Source organism: Bos indicus, chromosome 16 (genome assembly GCF_029378745.1).
Source record: "Bos indicus isolate NIAB-ARS_2022 breed Sahiwal x Tharparkar chromosome 16, NIAB-ARS_B.indTharparkar_mat_pri_1.0, whole genome shotgun sequence".
Taxonomy (NCBI): domain Eukaryota; kingdom Metazoa; phylum Chordata; class Mammalia; order Artiodactyla; family Bovidae; genus Bos; species Bos indicus.
The window spans coordinates 51,900,899-51,921,526 of NC_091775.1; the positions used below are offsets into that span (position 1 = coordinate 51,900,899).

A 20,628-nucleotide genomic window follows, 5' to 3' on the forward strand; every position below is an offset into this window, starting at 1 on the left:
ATAATTCTGCCAGGGTTTTGTTGTTTGTTGTTTCCCCAAGTGAGAAAAACCAAAGGAGTTTTCCTGCTAGATGTCGCTCATTGGTCATCATCAAGGTCTTTATGAACCGGCCAGAAAATATACATCCAGTAGCACTCCTGGCAGGCTTTGCTGGATAAAGAGGAAATGGGGAAGGGAATTGAAGTCCATGTCCACAGGAAACTGTTTAGTTCCATCCAAAGTCCAGCATTTGGCAAGCTTGTGTACTTTTATGGGCTTTCCAGGTGGTGCTAGTGGTAAAGAACCTGCCTACCAAAGCAGGAGACGTAAGAACCCAGGTTCCACCCCTGGGTCAGGAAGATCCCCTGAGGAGGGCACAGCAATCCACTCAGTATCCTTGCCTGGAGAATCCCATGGACAGAGGAGCCTGGTGGGTTACAGTCCAAGGGTCACAGAGTTGGATATGACTTAGCACACACACGCACGTGGACTTTTATATGAAAGTGTTAGTCACTCAGTCATGTCCAACTCTGCGAGCCCATGAACTGTAGCCTGTCAGGCTCCTTTGCCCAAGGGATTCTCCAGGCAAGAATACTGGAGTGGGTAGCCATTCCGTTCTCCAGGGGCTCTTCCTGATCCAGAGATCAAAACCAGGTCTCCTGCACTGCAAGCAGATTCTTTATCATCTGAGCCAGCAAGGAAGCCTGGTAGTTTTATATGACAAGGAATAATTGAAAATAAAGCTCTGCATTTAAAAAGTCAGTTTTAAAAATTAAAAATTAAAAAAATGTAAAGTCAGCTTCACAAAAAAGTCAGTTTTCCTTAACTTGGCTTAATTAAAAAACAGAAAGCGTTGGTTGCTATCTTAAGATTTAGGTGGTTGCACGCCCTCTCTTGGAGCGAAGAAACTGCTTCCCTCCAGTTTCCCTCATCAGAGTAGTACTGCTGACACTTTCTGATTTCCAGTGGACCACGCAGAACATCAGTCCACTTGTGTTTGTCACTTAAAGTCTTAGGCTGGAAGTAGACACAACTTTGCTAAAGACACTAAGTTAATAGGGAAATTAGGATGACACCTTCCACCTGATGTGTTCATTTTTTTTTAAACTGGAGGATAATTGTTTTACAACGCTGTGTTGGTTTCCGCCATACCATGTGAATCAGCGGTAAGTATACATATGTCCCCTCCGTCTGCATTCATGTTTAGTTGACAAACTCAGGGCACTCAGCTGCCAAGCTGTGCTGTTTTGCTGGTGGGATTCCCCCAACACCCTGCTCCCTGTGGCTTCCCCCCTCCCAACCCCCGAGGGAGTCTTCCAGCTTTGAAGACCTGGAGAGACTGAAGAAATTAAAGGTGCAACTTGGCCTCCAGCCTGACCTTGAGTCAGAGAAGGGGGACACTGCTGTCCCCGAGAGCCCAGGCCAGCAGAAGCAGAGTGGGCCCCACACAGGCCCAGAGCAGAGGACTCTGCCCCCAAAGCCTGCATAGCAGGCGTGGCTTCCGAGTCTGTGCATCTGGTCAGACCTCTGGGGAGCTGGAGCCTTCCTGTCAGGCCCCAGGGCTTCCCAGCGCCAGCTGCCTGGCATCTCCCAGGGACAGAAGCCCCCTGTCCACTTAAACTTGGCGGCCCCGGCCCTCACTCCTCTGGCTTGTTCTCCTAGCTAGGACAGTTGGGCCTGCAGGGGCTGGTCTCTCCCTGTCATCCAGCCAGGCCTGTCTGGCTCCTGGTCTCTCCCCCCAGGTTCCAAAAGACGTGCTGCTAGTTCAGTCTCTAGGACCCCTGCACATGCACGCCCCACGCCTGCCCCCAGCCTGGCAGGCCCCAGCCCCCATGAAAGAAGAGCTGCTCAGTTGGGCCCTCCTGGGCCTGAGCCCCCAGGGCTGGGCCCCTGGATGCTGGTCCCCACTCCACCCACCAAAGCAGTGCTGGGATCTCTGGCCCATGCAGCCCCTCCTTCTGACTCTGGGGTGAACAAGAGCCGAGCACCGAGCCCTCAGACGGGCTGTCTTGGGTTCAGGTCTGGAGAGGGTCCTGGGGCCAAGCCTAAGCTCTCTGCCCCCAGCCTCGTCTTCCTGCACCGTTTGCCCTTGGTGAGTGGCCACCTACTCAGATGCTCTGACACTGTCCTCTCCCCTGTGGAGCCATGCCCCATCTGCCCCCCACCCCACAGCTGGACCGACAGGCTCATCCAACAGAGGTCAGTAGAGCCAGGCCATCCCCAGAAGCATGGAGGGTTGGGGGGCCTTCAGCACAGGCACACAGCTTCCTGCCCACTCTGCTGAGGCCAGGAGACATGCCATGAGCACTGGCTGGCCTGCTCCTTCCCAGAAGAGCAGGGTCAGCTGCATGATCTGGACAGAACTTGGAAGCAAGTTTTCAAGCCCGGTGGCACTGACGGAGCCCCAGCATCATCTAGGGGGGGTGTGGTGAGTGGCGCCTGCGGGAGTGATTCTCAGAGGAAGAGCCACCCAGCTTGGCCTTGAGTGCCCTCTCATCCAGCAGGGGCTGGCCCTGGAGCAGAGGAAGGAGGGAGATGGGAGCTGGCTGGGACCCTGGGCATACAGTGAGTTGAGAAGCTTGTGGCTCTCACCCCCCTCCTCTGGGCAGCACCCCATGTGCTGTGTGGCACCAGAGTGGAATGGCCAAGGCCTCAGCTCCTGTGGACACTGCTGTCATGGGCTCAGGCAAGCTGCTGGCTTGCGCACACAGCTGGGGGGAACGGTGGTGGTGGGGACTTTCCTTCCTGCCAGGCTCGCGTGTCTGTGGCTAGGATGACATAATTTGTTGTGGGTGTGTTCCCTGACACTTCTGAAATGTGAGTGATGAGTGCCAGGGATTTTAATTCCTGGTTAGTGAGCAGGGGTCGCATTCGCCCCACGTGGTCCTGCCTGGGAAACCTCAGCCTCTCTCCCTCCTTGAGAAGGGGGCTGTCCCTAGAGCCCCCTGCCCACTGCTGTCAGCCAAAAGCACACCTCACCCTAGCTACTGAGTTGCTGGGGCTGCGTCTGCCTCCCACCCAAGGGCTGGAACCTGTGGGGTGGGGTCTCCCAGAGGGTCCCCACCTTACCACACTCACCTCTAGGGAGAGCTATGACTTCCACTGACATTTTTGTTTTAATGGACTTTGAAAAAAAATTTTCATCCCAGGAAAAAAGCACAGACACACAGCTGTCGCCCTCTAGCTTCCTGAACTGCCCCCTCACCCCAGCAGGAGGCTATGAGGACTCACACGTCTCTCAGGGCGGCTGGGCTTCCGGCCCTGGCTCCACAGAGTTTATTACTGCTGCCATGGAAATAGCTCCTGCTCCAGGGAGACACCGCCAGCCCTACCACCCACTCCTGGACGTCCACCTCCCGGAGACCTAGATCCAAACCCAGTGGCCATCCAGCCTCCTCACAGATGGCCTTTGTCCATTACCTGGCTCTCACAAACCCCTGCCGTCAGGCAAGTTCTGGCTGCAGCGAAGACCCCACACAGGAAATCCTTGCAAATTAGGGAGCAGCAGTCACCCGTGAGTGAGAATCGTGCCTACCCAGCACCACTAGAGGAGCCTCTGTTCGAGGGTTCTCCCCACCCAAGCAGCAGCTCCTCCCCAGCCCAGCCCACTCTTGCTGCATGGACCTGGCCCTGTGGGGCCAGCCCATGACTTTCAGGTGTGCGGGGATGCTCGGGGTTGCCTTGGGAAGTGGCACGTGTAAGTTCCTGCAGGCCTCAGCTTGGGCCTGACCCAGAGTGGACCATGGAGCCAGGGCTTGCGAGTCAGGGGAGGTGGAGGGAAGGGGTGGGGTCGAGACGAAGCTATTTCCTGGAGACTTTCCAGATGCAGCCTGGACTCTAAGACCTTTGAGAACTGCCTGGGATGATGCAAAGGCCGCACTTTCAAGACGAGGGCTTCCAAGAGAGGCATTCCTAGGCCTGGAGATGATCTGGGGCTCCTCTCTCTGGGCCTCAGCGTCCAGCAGAGATGAGGCGAGGCAGGGAGTAGGGTTGCATCTTCCAGCTGCTTTGCCCTCTCTCAGGGATGGAAGGATGTTTTGGGAGAAGGGGCTCACCACTCGTCTTTAATGTGTGACTGAACCACTGGGAAACCGCCCATCAGCACTCGGGACTTTTCTCCTGTCGCCTGTGCAGTGCGCTGCAAGCTGGGCTTGTGGGTGCAGCATGGAAGGAGGCCCTCTCTGGGTGCCTAGTGGGCTGGCACCTGCAGAGCACCCAGGGATCGGGATGGGGAACTCAGGCCTCCACAGGGGAAATCCTGCCCCTCAGGGGTGGATCAGGCCCAGGTTCAGGCCAGGGGAGGGGTCCAGGCCCTGGTCAGTGCTGTCTGGGACCTTGGGACCCTGATGTTCAGGTTCACCAGCCATAGGTGAGCTGCTCACCAGCCATCTCCTGCTAAGATCACAGGAGCCTCTGATCCTCAGCTGACCACTGAGCACCAATCAGGATGCAAGCAGAAACCTTCAGTGGCACAGGCCACAGTGCCAGGTTTCCCTGGGCCTGCCTCAAGGGGATGGGGGGACATGGAGGAGAAACAACATCTATCCGGTAGGCCCCTCAAGCCGGGCCTGGACAGGCACTATCATCTGCCTTGGGGTTAATTCACCACCTGAGCCCTGCTCTCCACCCTGCTCACACAGGCAGTGTGTGTGTGTGGTGGCAGGGCACAGGAACACCAAGCACACTGAACTGGTGGGTAGTGTAGGTGCTGGGTGCCTGGGTGGGCGCCATGGGATGCTCAGAGGTAGGTGTTTGGGAAAATGGTGGCAGATTAGATTGCTAGAAGCCACCCCCCGTCCCCAATATACTCACCAGGCCAGGTGGACTGAGCTGCCATCTGGGGCCCCAAGACCACCTCTCAGCCCTGCAGTTGCTTGGATTAGGGGTTCTCCTTCCCATTAGCAGGGGGCAGCATAGCCAAACTGAAGCCGAGGGAGTAGCCGTGCCAACAGAGGTGGGGGTCTCAGCAAAAGAATCAGGGCCTGGGCTCTCTGAAGAGGAGGTGCACAGAAGGGCCACAGTGGCCTGCGACCCAGTGCTGGGAAGGGACGGCTCCCCCTTCACCCCAGCACCAGGTGGGGTACCAGCCTTTCCTACCAGAGCCCTTTATTTTACTTGAAACCTTTCACAGGGCTGGTGTGTTTTGACAAGGAGTAAAGCTTTTAAAAAAGGCAGAGGAACCAGAGATCAAATTGCCAACATCTGCTGGATCATCAAAAAAGCAAGAGAGTTCCAGAAAAACATCTATTTCTGCTTTATTGACTATGCCAAAGCCTTTGACTGTGTGGATCACAATAAACTGTGGAAAATTCTGAAAGAAATGGGAATACCAGACCACCTGACCTGCCTCTTGAGAAACCTATATGCAGGTCAGGAAGCAACAGTTAGAATTGGACATGGAACAACAGACTGGTTCCAAATAGGAAAAGGAGTACGTCAAGGCTGTATATTGTCACCCTGCTTATTTAACTTATACGCAGAGTACATCATGAGAAACGCTGGGCTGGAAGAAGCACAAGCTGGAATCAAGATTGCCGGGAGAAATATCAAAAACCTCAGATATGCAGATGACACCACCCTTATGGCAGAAAGTGAAGAGGAACTAAAGAGCCTCTTGATGAAAGTGAAAGAGGAGAGTAAAAAAGTTGGCTTAAAGCTCAACATTCAGAAAACAAAGATCATGGCATCTCGTCCCATCACTTCATGGGAAATAGATGGGGAAACAGTGGAAACAATGTCAGACTTTATTTTTTTTGAGCTCCAAAATCACTGCAGATGTTGACTGCAGCCAAGAAATTAAAAGATGCTTCCTCCTTGGAAGGAAAGTTATGACCAACCTAGATAGCATATTCAAAAGCAGAGACATTACTTTGCCAACAAAGGTCCGTCTCGTCAAGGCTATGGTTTTTCCAGTGGTCATGTATGGATGTGAGAGTTGGACTGTGAAGAAAGCTGAGTGCCGAAGAATTGATGCTTTTGAACTGTGGTGTTGGAGAAGACTCTTGAGAGTCCCTTGGACTGCAAGGAGATCCAACCAGTCCATCCTAAAGGAGATCAGCCCTGGGTGATCATTGGAAGGACTGATGCTGAAGCTGAAACTCCAATGCTTTGGCCACCTCACGCGAAGAGTTGACTCATTGGAAAAGACCCTGATGCTGGGAGGGACTGGGGGCAGGAGGAGAAGGGGACGACAGAGGATGAGATGGCTGGATGGCATCACTGACTCGATGGACGTGAGTCTGAGTGAACTCCGGGCGTTGGTGATGGACAGGGAGGCCTGGCGTGCTGCGATTCATGGGGTCGAAAAGAGTCGGACACGACTAAGCGACTGAACTGAAATGAACTGAACTGAAAGCACTCTCAGGAGACTGCAGGGCTGAGTTTACATCTGATTTATTGTATTTTATTTTAAAGGCTGGGTCATTAGTGGGGAAGATGAAAAGTGAGCACTGAGTCAGCACAGGTGTGGAGGAGGTGCCTGTGGGGCCACGTGGCAGCAGCACTGCCCGCCCTTGGGACTTGTCCGGTGGCCCCAGCACAGTAAGGAGTGACAGGAGGTGGACACTGCAGGGACGGCTGGGGTGCAGCACCCAGAGGCACCTTGCCTGTCCCTGCCCCAGCACAGAGGCCCTCCACCCAGCACAGGGAAAACCCTCTGCAAGTGCCAGCCTTGGGGCCCTGCAGGAACAGGCTCTCCGGTATCCAGGGTCCTGAATGCCAGGCTCTTGTCGCATTCTTCCCAAAAGGTGCCACCTGGGTCCCAGAGGCTGTGGCTGGGCCCAGGAGGGTTCTGGGTAGGAAGGCAGGGCCACTGTTCCCAGCAAGCAAAGCACTGCCGCCAAGCCAGCTGAGCATACCAGTGAAGACTGCCTCTCCAGCCACCCAGCTGTTAACCACAGGATCTACTGCCAGCACTTCCCCGCCCCTTTTCCTGACCCTATCCCCTCCAGGAAAACTTTGGGACCTGGCCAGAGCCAGCTCCTTCCCTTCCCACCCTGGACCCGAGTGGCTGGTGGGAACTCAGAACGGCCATCTGGGCCAAGCTCCCTCAAACAGATGCCAGCCTTTGCCACCAGACGTGCTGGCCTCTAACACAAGTGGGAGGCCCGGCTGCCCAGGCGCCCTGTGGCCCTGGGTCCAGAGCCATCTGGAGTCTGATGTTCTCAACGGGCCCCCTGACGCCTTGTCCATCTCCCCGCTAAATCCTGTCCAAAGGACACCACCGAGTGCCCAGGTCTGGACCGGGCAGGGGAGGGAGTCGCAACGGCACGCGCTGCTGCCATAGCTACGGCGGAAGGTGAGGCGAGGCTGCGTCCTGGAGGGCGGACGCCGAGGCGGGGCGCGCTCCTGCGCGGGGGTCCCGCGGGCCTAAGGCCGGTCAGCATCCCATCCCCGGGTCAAGACCCACCGGGATCGGGAGAAGGGGGCCCTCGGGTGCGCGGGCGCGACCGGCTCACGGTTCCCGGCCCCCAGTCCTCTGCGTCTGGGGACGCGGGGCACGGCTGCGCTCGCCTTCGGGCGTGCAGGCCTTAGCTGACAGCGCCCTCTCGCGGCCCGAGCGGAAGGCTGCGGTCACGGTCACCAGGTAGGCGGTGCCGGGCGCCAGGCCCTGAAGCGTGGTGCTGTTCTCGCCCGCGGGCACCTCCACGCTCTGCGCCGCCCCGCCCCGCAGGGGCCCGACCTGCACGTGGTAACCGAGCGCGGCGTCCGGGCCAAGCGCCGGGGCCCAGCTCACGCGCAAGCTGCGCGGCCTGGTGTGCGAGACGACGATGAGCTCCGGCCCGGTCTCCTCTGCGCGGGCGTGGGGGTGAGGGTGCGAGAAGTGCCCGTGAGCGGGAGGGGGCCGCGGCGCCCAGCCGGACCCGTACCCCCAGCCCACCCGGCCCTGTGCCCCGCCTCACCTGGCAGCGTGCGCACCCGTAGGTGCTGTGATCTTAAGAGCCGCACGTTGGACTCCGGCACCAGGGCTACGTCGTAGTCCGTGTCTGAGTCCAGACCGGTCCAGGCCCAGCCCGTGGCGTTCCCTGGCAGCTGCTGACGGCGCGCGGCCCCCGGATCCGTGCTGGGCGCCAGTTCCAACACGTAATAGCCTGAGTCTGCCGTCAGTAGGGACGGCCAGGCCAGGCGGAAGCCGCTGGACGTAACCTCGGAGGCATGGAGCTGCTGTGGCCACATCGCATCTGAGTGGGGTGCAGAGGGTCAGAGGACAAAGGTGGCTTCTCGCGCGGGTCTCTGACTGCTGACTCGGGGTAGACTTCCCAGAGCCTTGGAGCAAGGCTAGCCTCGGCCACGCCTACCAGATGCTAAGGATCTGCCAAAGCGCGCTGGCGCCAGGCTGGAGGAAGGACGTGAGTGCAACCAGCGGCACCCCCCCCCCCCCCCCCCCACCCCGCCTCCACCCCCCTGCCTTCGGCCGCTTCAGGAGCTTCCCTCCCCACCTCAGCTCCAAACCATAGCGGGCCACTTCCCACCCACCACTCAGTGGGCTAGACAAAGGGCACTCAAGGGTGGCAGGGTTCAAAATGATGTCAGAGGATGCCCTCCCCACCACTCCGGGCAGCACGAGTGACCAGCACGGGGTCAAGGATCAGTTCTGCTCTGGAGAGTCAAAGAAAAGGGGCCCACAGTTCAGCCAGGAGATGACAGGCTACTGGAGAATGTCCTGAGGGGTAGGAGAGATGTGACAAGCCCAAGGGCAGCTGGACCTGGAGGAGAGTGTGGTGGGGGGACTCTAGGGTGGGACCCCCAAACGTTACTCCTGAGCTTTGATGCCAAGCCCCAGAGGGTCATCTCAGTGACCTGGCAGGTGGGTGAGGCTAACAGATGTCTACATAGGGTTAAGTCAGGACCCGATGCTGTGAACGCTGGGTGCCCAGCTGCCTGGCTGGCACTCCCCTTGCCCATCGCCACACACAGACCCTGCCCCCAATCCCAGGAGAGCCACCCTACTGCCTCACTGCCCTGCAGCCCTGGGCTTTTCCTGTCCAGCTGCTTGCCCTTTCTCCTGCTGTCCCCTTCAGGCTCAGCCCCAGCAGCTGACCCATGGGCCACCAGGGCCAGGTGCCCTGGAGCAGATCTTCAGAAAGACCCTCTACCTCCCTCCAACCCACAGACCAACTCCTTTCGGTTTCAGGTGGATGATTAACTGCAGGCCAAAATTCAGGAAGACTCTGGGGTTGTTGGCATTTTGCAGTGGCTACAGCAAACCCTGCCAGTGACCAGGCCCTTTAACTCCACCTCTCTCTCCTCCCTGTCCCTCTCCCTAGCTGGGTCAGAGGGATCCAGAAGAAAGTCCGTGGGGAGCTGCTAGCCCCTGCAGCAGGCTCTCCCAGGCCCAGCCTCCTTTCCAGCAATCCCCAGCAGTGCAGTCTTGCTCAAACCCCCTTCCCCTGGGGAAAGAAGGGACCCAGCTCTGGTTGGGGGCACTCTCTGCCCTTCCTGCCCTGGCCCTCCCCCTTCCTCCAGGCATGGTGGGTACATGTGCAGAGCTCTCAGGCTTGAAACCTCCTTCTCTACCTCTCCACATAGCCACAAGACACATCTGCTCAGATCCAGCCCGCGGGTCCCTCAGCCCTCACCAAACCCCCCACTCTCCAGTAGGGAGCCTCACCTGAAGGTGTTTCCTCAGACCTGTCCTCTGTCCCACCTCAGCCCAGGTGGTGGGACCCCTGTGGTGACCAGTTGGAATGTGTCCCTGGAGAAGCCGGGTGTGCAGCCCTGGCCTCTGCTCCCTCCAGGCATGTGAGTTCCTCCTGGAGTCTTCCCAGCCCTCTTCCCGAATTCCCAGCTGGGGTTCCCCAGGCCCCCTCCCACCTACCGAGGATGGAGCCCCTCAGTGCCTGGGTGATGATGTGCAGGTCGTCCACATCCACAAAATGCAGGTGTTTCTCAGCGGGGGCCGAAGCGGCAGCAGACAGCTCCAGGAGGTTGCCCCGACCAGTGCTGACGATGAAGACGGTGACCCCCAGGTCCTTCAGCTCCTGCATGGGGGGCCCCACGGGGTCGCTGGAGCCGCCGTCTGTCACCCACACCAGCACCTTGGGCACTCCTGGCCGGGCCCCTGCCGCCTTGGCAAACAGTTGCTTCTTGGCGTATGCCAGTGCCAGGCCAGTGTTGGTGTCGCCCATGCGCTGGGCTGCAGCCCGTATGGCATCCTGGACGGCTGAGCCTGAGCTGTGCTGGCCGAAGGGGAACTCGGTGTGTGGTCGGCTGCCCACGTGCACCAGACTGGCACGCAGGGCCCCAGGACCCACGGGCAGCAGGGCCGCCAGCCGCCCCAAAAACTCCCGAACTCGGTTAAACTCATAATGAGACACGCTGGCTGAACTGTCCAACAGAAACAGCAGGTCCCCCTGAAGGGCAGATGCCGGAAGGCCTGGGAAAGAGGGGAGGGTTCAGCCCCTGATGGTGGCCCCCAGACAGCCCCACACCCAGGGCAGAACCCCCAGGGCCTGAAATTTCCCTAAGCTGGCACTCGCCTTTACCCAAGGAAGCCCAGGCCAGCTCAGCTACACCTCAAAGGTCCTGGGATGGCACCCCTGGGGGAGAGAGGCAGTAAAGCCAACAGGAGGTCCAAACCCTCAGCAATTCCAGTTCTACACCCTGGCCACATACCAGGGGGTCCCTGTGGGCTCCTGTCTCAACTGCAAAGGAAAACTGACCCCTCCAAGCCCCCACCCCTCCCTGTCTTCAGCGGAATCTAGGCGGGCTGGAGCTCAGTGTCCGGCCCCGCCCCCAGGAGTGGTGGGTGGATACGTCTGGGCCACAGGGGCCTGGCTTCCTAGAAGTAGTCTACACAGCTCACCCTCCAGGTAAGGCAACCGGTGGGGGGTGGGGTGGAGGCATTCGGCAGCTGGGGAGACTGAGGACAGAGGAGGAGGCAGGGGGAAGACAGAGCACTGACTGCAGCCTCTCCCACAGTCCAGAAGTCTGGGTTGGAGTCCTGACCCCACTTACAGATGATGTCATCCCTGCCTGGGCCCCATCCTCGGCTGTGTCCGGACCCAGGAAGCAGGTTACCTGCTGCAGCAGCCTGAGGGCCCGATCATCCCTCAGGCGACTACGCCTTGCTCTCCGCTCCCCAGGGAGCAGATGGGCCCCTAGGTCACGAGCAGACAGCGGCCTGGGGTGTCTCGGGCCTGGTACTAGCCTAGGGGCCTCAGTTTCCCTCAACCTAGTTGAACGACACCAACCCTCTTACCATCCTTCGTCTAAGGGTCATTCCAAGCAAAGGGAAAACTGAGGCAGGAACAAGTCTCTCCGATTGGCACCGCCCACTTCCCCGATCAGGCCCTAAAATCCCGCCGAGTTGCCGGCGGGGCCTGCGCCTCACGTGGGTGGGGTCCCCTGCCAGCCGCCCCGGCCCCACAGCAGCGGAAGGAGAGCGTGGCTCAGCGCGGACATCAGAGGGTGGACGGGCACAGAGAGCCGAGCCTGACCCAGCCGCCCGTCTCACTCACCACGTTCCGCGCCGCTCCGCGCCAGCCGCAGGCTCAGGGCCAGGCCGATCACCGTCCAGGGCAGCATCGCGCGCGACGGGACGGCAGCGTTCTCCCTGCACTGGTCTTTCGCTCGCTCCTGGGCTGTGGGGCGCGCGGCCGCGCGGGTCGGACCCGGGCCCCGCCCCCTGGAGGCCCCGCCCACCGCGGCCCGCCCCGAGATCCCTCGGAGGCGCGCGCGCGCTGCCCCGCGTCCGGAGGAGCATAGGCTCTGCGGAGGCGCACGCTCGCGAGGCCCAGGCGCGCGGCCACACGCTCCATTCATACGCGCGTGGCATGTTTATGTGTATACACATAACTCTTCGGTCTCCCTTTGGGCTGTAAGGCCTTGGGGTCTGCCCTGCTTCTATCCCCTGCCCCCTTCCCCAGCCAGGAGCAGAGCAGGGAGCCACCAAGCTGTATCATGTATCCTCAGCGCTGGGAGTCCCTGAAGCCAAGTCCAAGAGAGCCCCAGGAGGTGTTAGAGTGTGAGGGTGACACCAAACACAAGGCTTGGGAAGGGGAAGGTGTATGAAAACAAAGATCAGGAGGGCAGAACTTAGAACGTTGGGAGAGGAGAAAAAACCTCAGACATTCAAGGAGGGATTTCTGAGGGGGCACAAAGATCCCACCTCACCAGGCTTCTTGGAGGAAGAGGCATACAGCTGAGGGTGGCTGATTCAGGCCTGTCGTATGTGACCATGCGGGGCCTATAGCTGTCCCCAATAAGAGGCTCAGGGCCAGGGCTGAGGCCAAACTCCAGGACTGGGGCTAGACCCTCCCCAACAGTGCACTGGGGAAGCCCTCCAGGGACTCACTGTGACCAGGAACCTTGCAGCTCGGATCTTGGCTGGACCAGAGCAGAGGTGGCTGCCTGCAGGGGGCATCCTGAGGGACACTCAGCCCTCCCCCCTACCCACTCCAGGGCAAATTCCTTGCCCTCAGGTGAGGCAAGGCCGACAGAGTCCCATGGGCCGGACTGCCCTCCTCCCTCCTAAGATGCCTTCCTGTGGGGTCACCACTGTCCTGTCCCAGCCACTCCTCTCTGAGGAGCTCGGTGCAGGGTGGCGGGGCACAGGTCCGCATGGGGAGGCGGCAGGCCATCTCTGCCAGGATGTCCCCTCCCTTCCCCCCTGTCAGGAGGTGCTCAGCCCGGAGGACGGATGAAACTCAATGGTTTTCCTTCCTCCCTTTCTGTCAGGTGAGACGCCAGGCTGTGAGACAGGCTGGAGCTCTGACTTTGTCTAAAAAAGGAAGCAGCTCAGCTGAGCCTGAGTAGCTGGGGCAGGAACAAGCGAGAACTGTGTCCCTGCCACACCCCCCCTTGCCGGGAATCTTGGCAGTGACGGGGCTGGCTCAGCTCCACAGACCTCAGGCCTCAGCTAGGACCAGAGGCTGCATGGTGTTTCCGCCTGGGCCCCGGGAGCAACAGTGGGCTTGAACCCCCAAAGTTCAGGGTGTACCGCCCAGAAGGACGGCTCCTGGCCCCCAGCCCTCCAGCAGATGAGGCTGACCAGGGCTGCTCTGGGTATGGGGCCGTGAGAGGAGGCAGCTGAAGACAATCTGAGGGCCCAGCGGGGGACTGACCCAAGTACACGCATGCAGACACAACTTGGCTCATCCTTCACCTTGCTGGGCACCCACTAGCAGGGCACCAGGCCATGCTGGATCTGCCTTGTGGCCTCCCCACTCGTGGCCAGCGGTGGGCCCAGAGTCACACCTCGGCTGTGCTGCTGGGCTAACAGGGAAGTTTCCCTTCTGGAAAAATTGAGCTGCTCTTCTTGGCCACTACTCAAGCCCTTGAGGAAGCAGGCATCCTCCTCCCTTCAGCTCTCCATCAGAGGGAGAAAGGACAGGGGACCTGGCCTCGGCAGTGGTGACAAGGGCCTCTTGCCAGCCTTGGCTGAGCTCAGACACCTGCTTTGGCTGAGAGCCCCTCCTGATGCTCATGCTGAGCTCTGACTTGATCCCCGAGAGACTAAGACCATCCCACCCTCACTGGGTCAGCTCTGTCCTTCAGGCCCCCTGATCTGCCCTGTGGCTCAGCTGGTTCTACCACCCCTGCTGTTAGCATCATGGAGAGTCTCCTTTACCCTGCGGAGACATGGGCAGACAAAGATTCCTAGGGAACGTGGGGGTCAGCCAGGGGTGTGTAGTAGTCCAGGCCAGGGCTGGGCCTGAGGCAGGCACCAGAGGAAGCACAAATATAATGGCCTGGAAACCTCCTCTCTGAAGGAAGACAGGCCTGGGGGCAGGAGGGGCAGAGAAGGACCAGAGGGGGCCAGGACACAGCTGGCCCCAGTCCATGCCTCTCCCTCCACCGGAGCCAGCCCCTGCCTGACCCAGGTGTCCTGGGAACGAGGAGGAGGGACAGGGAGTCCCCATTCGTCACTTCCTAGAACTCGCCCACCATGCCTGTCAGTCCACAGGCAGATGGATGGGGATCCACAAAACCCAGGGACAACATTGCTCTCCAAGGCACTGCCCCTGCCCCCAGCCAGTTCACGGGAATGTGCCCTCCTCCACACCATCCACGCCTACTCAGAGAAGAAGGGCCTTTTGTCCCCAGCTAGCTGTGGTCATGTTGACCCCAGGGAAAAGGGCAGCTCCCGGGGCCTCTGACCCCAGCCTAGAGCCTGAGGGGCAGAGTGGCCTGGCCCCACCCCATTCCGTGGGGGTGCCTGTGCTGCTGGTTTTCACGTCAGTTGTATCTCACATAGGCACCCACACATGCTGGGAGACACAAAAACTGGAAGTGGGGGGCAGCTCCTGTGGGCCTGGAATGAGTGGCCAAGCTCAAGGCCCCCTGACCACACCCAGCAGTCGGAAGAGCAGAGGGAGGGGGTGGCCTACCACCACTCGCCCTGCTGCCCCACCCACACATTCTTTTAGACTCAACCTGCCTGTTTGTGGTCAGGGACATGCCAGGGCCTGAGGGCCAGTCCTGGGGGTCTGACTGTCCCATTGTTTCACTTCCTAAGTGCCCCAGCCTGTCCCTTGTGGCCCCAGAGACAACCCCTACCCAATCTTTCAGCCAGCGACACCCAGGGTGGCAAGTGGGCAGCCTGGTCACAGGGTGGGTGCCAACCCATCTGCACTCATCCTTCATCTCCATGATGGGCCCAGTCACATGACAGACTCTGCCCTGGGGACGTGCAGGCCCTGGGCACAGCCCATGTCCTCCAAGCCCTGCCAAGCTAGAAGAGGGATGGGAAGTGGCAAGCTTGCAAAAATGCGTGTCTACTCATTTTTCCTCTTGGATGATAGCGTCATGTCAGAGCAGGTGGGCAGGAGCTAAAGGAAGTACCAGGGCTCCGGGATGAGGGCCTGCCAGTATGTATGAGGGCAGTAAGGAGGCCTGGGAGGCAGAAGGGCAGTGGCAGTGTTCATGGGGGAGGCAAGAGCCCAGGGGGAGGGTGATATCAGGCCTTGTAGACTAGAGGCAGAAGGTCAGAGCTTGGAGGCAGAAAGGCAGGAGGGCATCCAGTTGTTCCTGGGTTTTCAGCCTGTGCAAGAACTGCACAGTGGTGCCCTTCATGAGGTGAGACCCTCCTCCCTAGTTTGGGTTCCCTGTTCTGGAAACTTCTGCAACAGGGAGTGACCACCATGCCCTGTCTCAGCCCCAAGCAGGGTCCTGGCAGGCTTGTGTGGGGAAGGAGAGAGCAGGGAAGGACAGATTTGTGTCCACACCTTGGTAGGGGGGCTCCTCAGGGGTGAGAGTGAGGCCCTGGGGCAGGGGGAGGGACCTCAGGCCCCAGAGCCAGCAGGGAGCTCTGCCTAGTCCTCCCCAGCCCACCCACCACAGCTCAGTTTCTGGCTGACATGCCTGCGTGGGGGCAGGGCTCACAACTGTCACAGGGGGCCGGTTGTGAGGACAGAACGGGCCCCTCCTAGCTGCTCACCACTCAGGGTGTGCCTGCAGACACCTGAGTTGCCAGGAAATACTTTGTGAATGAATACACGGCCCTGGGCAGATCAGGAAACCTCACAAAGCCCAGACTCTACACCTGTGGGGTCTGGAAAAAACCCCCGCCAGGAGTGTGAGGGCCGGTAGACAGAATGTAGGCACGCCCTCACACGCACACACATGTATACCCATACACAATGCACACGCACACGCACCCACGGCCAGGTGCACAATGGCTGGGCAAGGGCCAGGGTGCTTGCAGAGATTTTTTTTCCCCAAAGTGAGGGTCTCATCTTGGCCCACCCAGTAGCTCACAGCCTCTACCCTCTACTTTCCCCACCCTGACAGCTAATGCCCCAAAGCAGACCACTAGGCTCCTCCATCAACCTTCCACAGCCCCCAACAAGCGTTCCTTTTGTGAGTGGGTGGTAGTTAGAGCTGAGGCAGGCTGTCCCCGGGGCCAGCTGGAGGCCATGTGGGGCTTGGGTAGGCCTGGGAAGCCAGGATCCACCTTCTGAAAGGCAGCTCAGCAGCTGAGCTCCCCAGGGTGGCCTCCCCACCCCCACCAAGCCCAGCTGTTGTTTTGATGACTCCAGGGCCAGGCGGATCCTCAGGAGAGCCCTTATCCTCAACGCTTGGCCAGAGCAGCCCGACCCTAGGCAGGAGGGGGAGGGCGGTCTCAGACCAGGAAAGCTCTCCTTGGGCATGGGGCAGCCAGCCAGGCTCCCGTGTGACTGGCCACAGACAATTGGAAAACCCCAAGGACTCCTGCTGGACCTGAGCCAGGCCCGCTCCGGGCCCTGTTCAAGCCACAGCTGAGCCTCAACCTTGGGCACATCTGGACCCTGGTCTCCTGGTCACAGGTGGAGTCCTGCTGGCAACAGAGTGTGCTAGGACCTTCCCAAGGTCTTCCAGCTATTACTAGATTCTGGACAAATTACAACAAACACATCTTTAATACACTGCTGGGCTTACAAGGAAGTAGATCTCTCCAAGCCCCCTCCCCTCCAAGAAACACTAAAAAGAAGTATATAAATAAACAAACTGAAGAATAGTGAACAGAAACCAGGATGCTGAAGTGAAACAAACAGGAAAGCAGAGAATTCCCTGAACACAGGATGGAGACCCACACCACATGAGGGCCACAGGCCCACGTGCATGGTAGGCTACCAACCAGGTCCGTAATAGGGACACAGGCTGGGCACGCCTCACAAGGGCATCCTCTCTGGAGGGACATGGCTGCAGAATTTTCACAGGTGTGGGCTGACGCTTACCAAGTACAAACATCAAAGAAACAACATGCAATTACTGAGTCAGCAGAAACAACAAATAACAGATTTAGACCCCAAGGCAAAGGAAGTGTAGTTGCTAAGTGCAGACTATAAAATAACTGTGTGAAATGTTCCTGCTGGAATCCAAAACACAACCATGCACCAAGAGACCATCAAAATGATCAGATGTGAATAAGAAATTAGTAGTATAACTTTTGAGCTTCCCAGGTGGCGCTAGTGGTAAACAACCTACCTGCCAATGCAGGAGACCTAAGAGACATGGGTTCGATCCCTGGGTCGGGAAGATCCCCTGGAGCAGGGCATGGCAACCCACTACAGTATTCATGCCTGGAGAATCCCATGGACAGAGGAGCCTGGCAGGCTAGTGTTCCCAGGGTCGAAAAGAGCTGGACTCGATTTAGCACACAGACAGTATAACTTGTAGATGTGCGTTTAGTCGCTCGGTCGTGTCCGACTCTTCCGGACTCCATAGACCCTAGCCGGCTAGGCTCTTTTTGGATAGGAGGACAATCAGCAGATTGGACACAACCAGTGCTTAGTGAACTATTAGAGGAAGACGAGGAAATTGCCCAAAACACGTGCAGCACAAGGAGACAAGAAGGAAGACACAGAAGAGAAATGAACTGACAGGAAGTATTAATGCAGTAGGTGTTTCCCAAGAAAGAATATGTGGAATGAATGAGGCAGAATTGAAGAAATAATGGTTGAGAATCCTGCACTACTGATGAAAGATGTGAATCCCTAGGAACGGGAAACAAACACAGTGTGTACCAAAGGAATAAACCAGAAACATGCTTGAAAGCAAAAAACACAAAAGACGGAAAATATCTTAAAATTAGAGGAACTGACAGAGCCCTTGCTCTAAGCTGATGCAGGCCTCCGGCTGAGCCCTGCACACTCCGCTGCTCTGGCTGTTGAACCTCTGTAACCGTGGAGTGTGGAAGTCTCCGGAGCAAGCCTCCCCAGCTCTACAACTCGCTGACCAGACGGCGGCCCGCAGGGTCTGCCCGTTGTCGGGGCACAGGAGCCTTGGGCAGTCGCAGAGGTAGAAGCCAGGAGGGCCGCTTTTCTCAGAGTCTGGCCTCGCGCCCCTTCTCTGAGGGCCATCTCCCTGCTCCCTGGGGGGCGTCCCAGCCTCTCGGCTGCTGCGGGGAGTGCGGGGTCGGGCGAGGGTGGGGAAGGGCCGCTCAGTTCCGGGGGAGTCCGGTGCCACCTCGCGGCACGTCTGAGCACTGCGGTCGCGCTTGCCGGGCAGGGATTTGAACGCAGACCCTTGAGCTCGCCAGCCTGGGGCCACTGATGGGGGACACAGGGTAGTTCGAGGGCCTCCGGGATTTGAAGAGGCTTCTGGGGTCACACCCAGGCGCAGAGCTGCTTCTCCCCGTCGGACTGGCGGTGGGGTCCGGGGCTCCAAGTAGGGGGCGGCAGCAGCGAGTGGAGGCGTCGTGCCAGGCGGGCGCGAGCGGCCGAGGCGAGCACCAGCAGCGGAGGCAGCGAGAGGAAGCCCAACACGATGACTGCCGCGGAGCCGCGGTCGGACAGCAGCGCGCGGCACGCGGGGCGGGGCGCCGGGTGGACCTGAGAACCGGGCGGATGGTCAGGCGGGTTGGTGGGGGGGGGGGGTCTCAGTTCCGGGGCGGGGCCCGAGATCGGGCAGAGAAGAGGGGGATGGGTAGGGTGCAGGGGCGGGGGATGGGTAGGGTGCAGGGGCTGGGGCTGGCTGTGGGCCAGACATTTCCTAGCCGAGGATGGGAGATGGGGGACCGGGCGGTAAATGACCGGAGTAGGAGTCCCCTGAGGAGAGGCTCAGAGAATAGCTCGCTGGCTCCCCAACCTCCGCCTTCCTCCTCTCTGTGCTCTCCATGGTCCTTCCCTACGCTGGCATCTGATTCCGAAGCCCTACCTCGGGGTGCCCCCAGCTGGTGTCAACCTTCTCTTCTGCAGCCAGCGTTTGGTCCCCCTCCCCTGCTGTGTGCCTACAGAAAGAGGCACACGGGGCCCACCTACCTATACCCTCCCCATCCCAGACCTAGCCATAGCCCATTCCACAGGTGGGGAAACCCATCCCCCAGTAGGATGGATCCTCAGAGGGGCTGTTTTGAGGGGCCTGAGGGGTGGGGGCTGTGGACTGGTTAAATCCGACAATATCTTTATCTCCTCTTCCTGGAAGCCTTCTCCTCTCCCCACCCTGCCCAGCTGTCCAGGCCCTGGTGGCCCCTGGTACAAGGCTGAGAGGCCTCAAAGAAGGGAGAGATCCATCCCCTTGTTGGCAAACAAAAGCTCTTCTTTTGCTGTGGCCCGTGGCAGGGTGGGGGGCTTGGCAGAAGAAAGGGCTCTTTAGGGAGGAGCACCCGCACTCCCAAGGACCCCAGACAGTTCCCCAGTCTTGCCCAGGGAAGGCTCAGCTCACCCTCGAGTGACACAGGAATCCCAGGTACACGACGGCAGCTGCAGGCAGCAGCACCAGCAGGAACACAGCTGCAGGCAGCAGCAGGTGGAGCAGGAGCCGGGCCAAGGCCCATCCTTGGAACAGCAGGGTCCCCAGGCCTCGGGCAGCCAGGCTTGCCCACCCTGGGGACATCAGGTCTGAAGCCTGGTGGTCAGGAAGCCTCTGGGGCAGCATGGGTGCTGTGTCTGAAGGGTCTCCTCCCTCATCCTCCTCTGTCTCCCTCTCCTGATCACTCATGCCCCCAGCAGTGGGCCTGGTGAGCTCACAGCAGCAGTCACGTGGCAGGACTGAAGCCCCTCACCCCCGTCAGATTAGCAACCTTTTAACCCTAGTCACCAGGTCAGATCTCTGCTCAGATTCTAGCAACCGAAAAGTGAACCCAGCTGGAGGAAAGGACCCTGGCCCAGGTAGTTGCACCCCTGACCATCTGTCTCCAGGGCCACACTTGAGCGGCAGGTCTCTGTTGCCAGGCTGACCCTCTCTCTCTGCCAGGTTCCTACAGCTCTGGCCCTGGCCAGTCTCTCTGCCGGCCCCTGCGTGCTCTGGTCAGAGCCTTCACAGCTGTCCTGACAACTCTGCACTGGGCCCTCCTCCCTCTGGGTTCCGCCCTCTCCCCGCTTCCAGCCCCTGCACACAATGACTTCATTTCATCAGTCTCAACTGGCAATTAATTGCCCCATCAGTAGCTGCCTCAGAGAGGTCAACACCCAACCCACCTCTCAGCCCTAGTCCCCCTGGTCGCTTCATCCCCCACACCTGGCCCCTCTCAGCATCAGAGAAACAGCCCCAACAGATGCAAGCCTGTTGAGAAGGCATATGAGCAGTGCATGTGAAATGCTTGTGTGGGACTCAGCACACAGTAGGCACTCAATAATGGCAGCTGCCACCACAGGCATCCTTTTTGTCAGAATCCAATCCATCCTGAAAACAGGGGGAGTGTGTACTCCATTATTTCAAGTAAGGGGGGAAAAGCATTCCTAGCCCTTCCAAAAACCCTAATTTCTCCAAATGTTACCAAAATATAGTTAGCACCTAACAGTCTCCTGGGGGTTTTGTGCACAACCTACAGCATTTTAAAGGGCACTTAGGTGAGTAGTTGACACTTACACACTGAGTAGGTTGTCTGGGAGCTGGACGAAGGAGGCTGGGTGATACCAGATGGGAAAGTTTCTCTTTCCCTTCCCACACAGTCCACCTCATCCCTTCCATTCCTAACACTCTCCAGGTCTCTCAAGTTCACCAGCACCCTTTCACCAGGCAGGGATGCAGACGATGATAGTGACAGTGAACAATTCGTTCAAGGGACGCTGGTGGTGACACCGTGTGGGGCTCCAGGGCACAAAGCCTTTGTGTCCCCCATTTCTTTGATCATAGGGAACAGCCTTCACTCAGCCTCCATGACCTTCCCTGAGTTCCAATGGGCAGATTCAAGCCGTTGTTCATTAGGGAAGGGAGGGAATGGGAGACCAGAGAGAAACCATCAGGAGCAGCCTTGGAGCAAGGTCCTGTTTCCCCATCAAGGGA

General features: G+C 58.9%; 2 protein-coding genes across 2 annotated transcripts; both read right to left on the reverse strand.

Moving 5' to 3' along the window:
• Nucleotides 1–6,356: 6,356 nt before the first annotated feature.
• On the reverse strand, nt 6,357–11,594 carry VWA1 (von Willebrand factor A domain containing 1). Its single transcript, XM_019976763.2, has 4 exons — nt 11,439–11,594; nt 9,797–10,354; nt 7,881–8,159; nt 6,357–7,770 (listed from the first exon to the last, which is right to left on the reverse strand). Exons 1-4 carry the CDS (start codon nt 11,503–11,505, stop codon nt 7,433–7,435), a joined length of 1,242 nt encoding a protein of 413 aa, XP_019832322.2. The 5' UTR covers nt 11,506–11,594; the 3' UTR covers nt 6,357–7,432.
• A 4,706-nt stretch (nt 11,595–16,300) lies between these two features.
• Nucleotides 16,301–19,659, reverse strand: TMEM88B (transmembrane protein 88B). The gene is made up of 2 exons (XM_019976978.2): nt 19,066–19,659; nt 16,301–18,233 (listed from the first exon to the last, which is right to left on the reverse strand). Exons 1-2 carry the CDS (start codon nt 19,339–19,341, stop codon nt 18,009–18,011), a joined length of 501 nt encoding a protein of 166 aa, XP_019832537.2. The 5' UTR covers nt 19,342–19,659; the 3' UTR covers nt 16,301–18,008.
• Nucleotides 19,660–20,628: the final 969 nt, after the last annotated feature.

Coding starts and splice junctions, on each gene's coding strand:
- TMEM88B (XM_019976978.2), bottom strand. CDS start 19,341: ATGAGTGATCAGGAGAGGGAGACAGAGGAGGATGAGGGAGGAGACCCT. Junction 18,234..19,065: donor GATTCCTGTGTCACTCGAGG/GTGAGCTGAGCC, acceptor CCCGGTTCTCAG/GTCCACCCGGCGCCCCGCCC.
- VWA1 (XM_019976763.2), bottom strand. CDS start 11,505: ATGCTGCCCTGGACGGTGATCGGCCTGGCCCTGAGCCTGCGGCTGGCG. Junction 10,355..11,438: donor GCGGAGCGGCGCGGAACGTG/GTGAGTGAGACG, acceptor CCTCTTTCCCAG/GCCTTCCGGCATCTGCCCTT. Junction 7,771..7,880: donor ACGGGTGCGCACGCTGCCAG/GTGAGGCGGGGC, acceptor ACGCCCGCGCAG/AGGAGACCGGGCCGGAGCTC.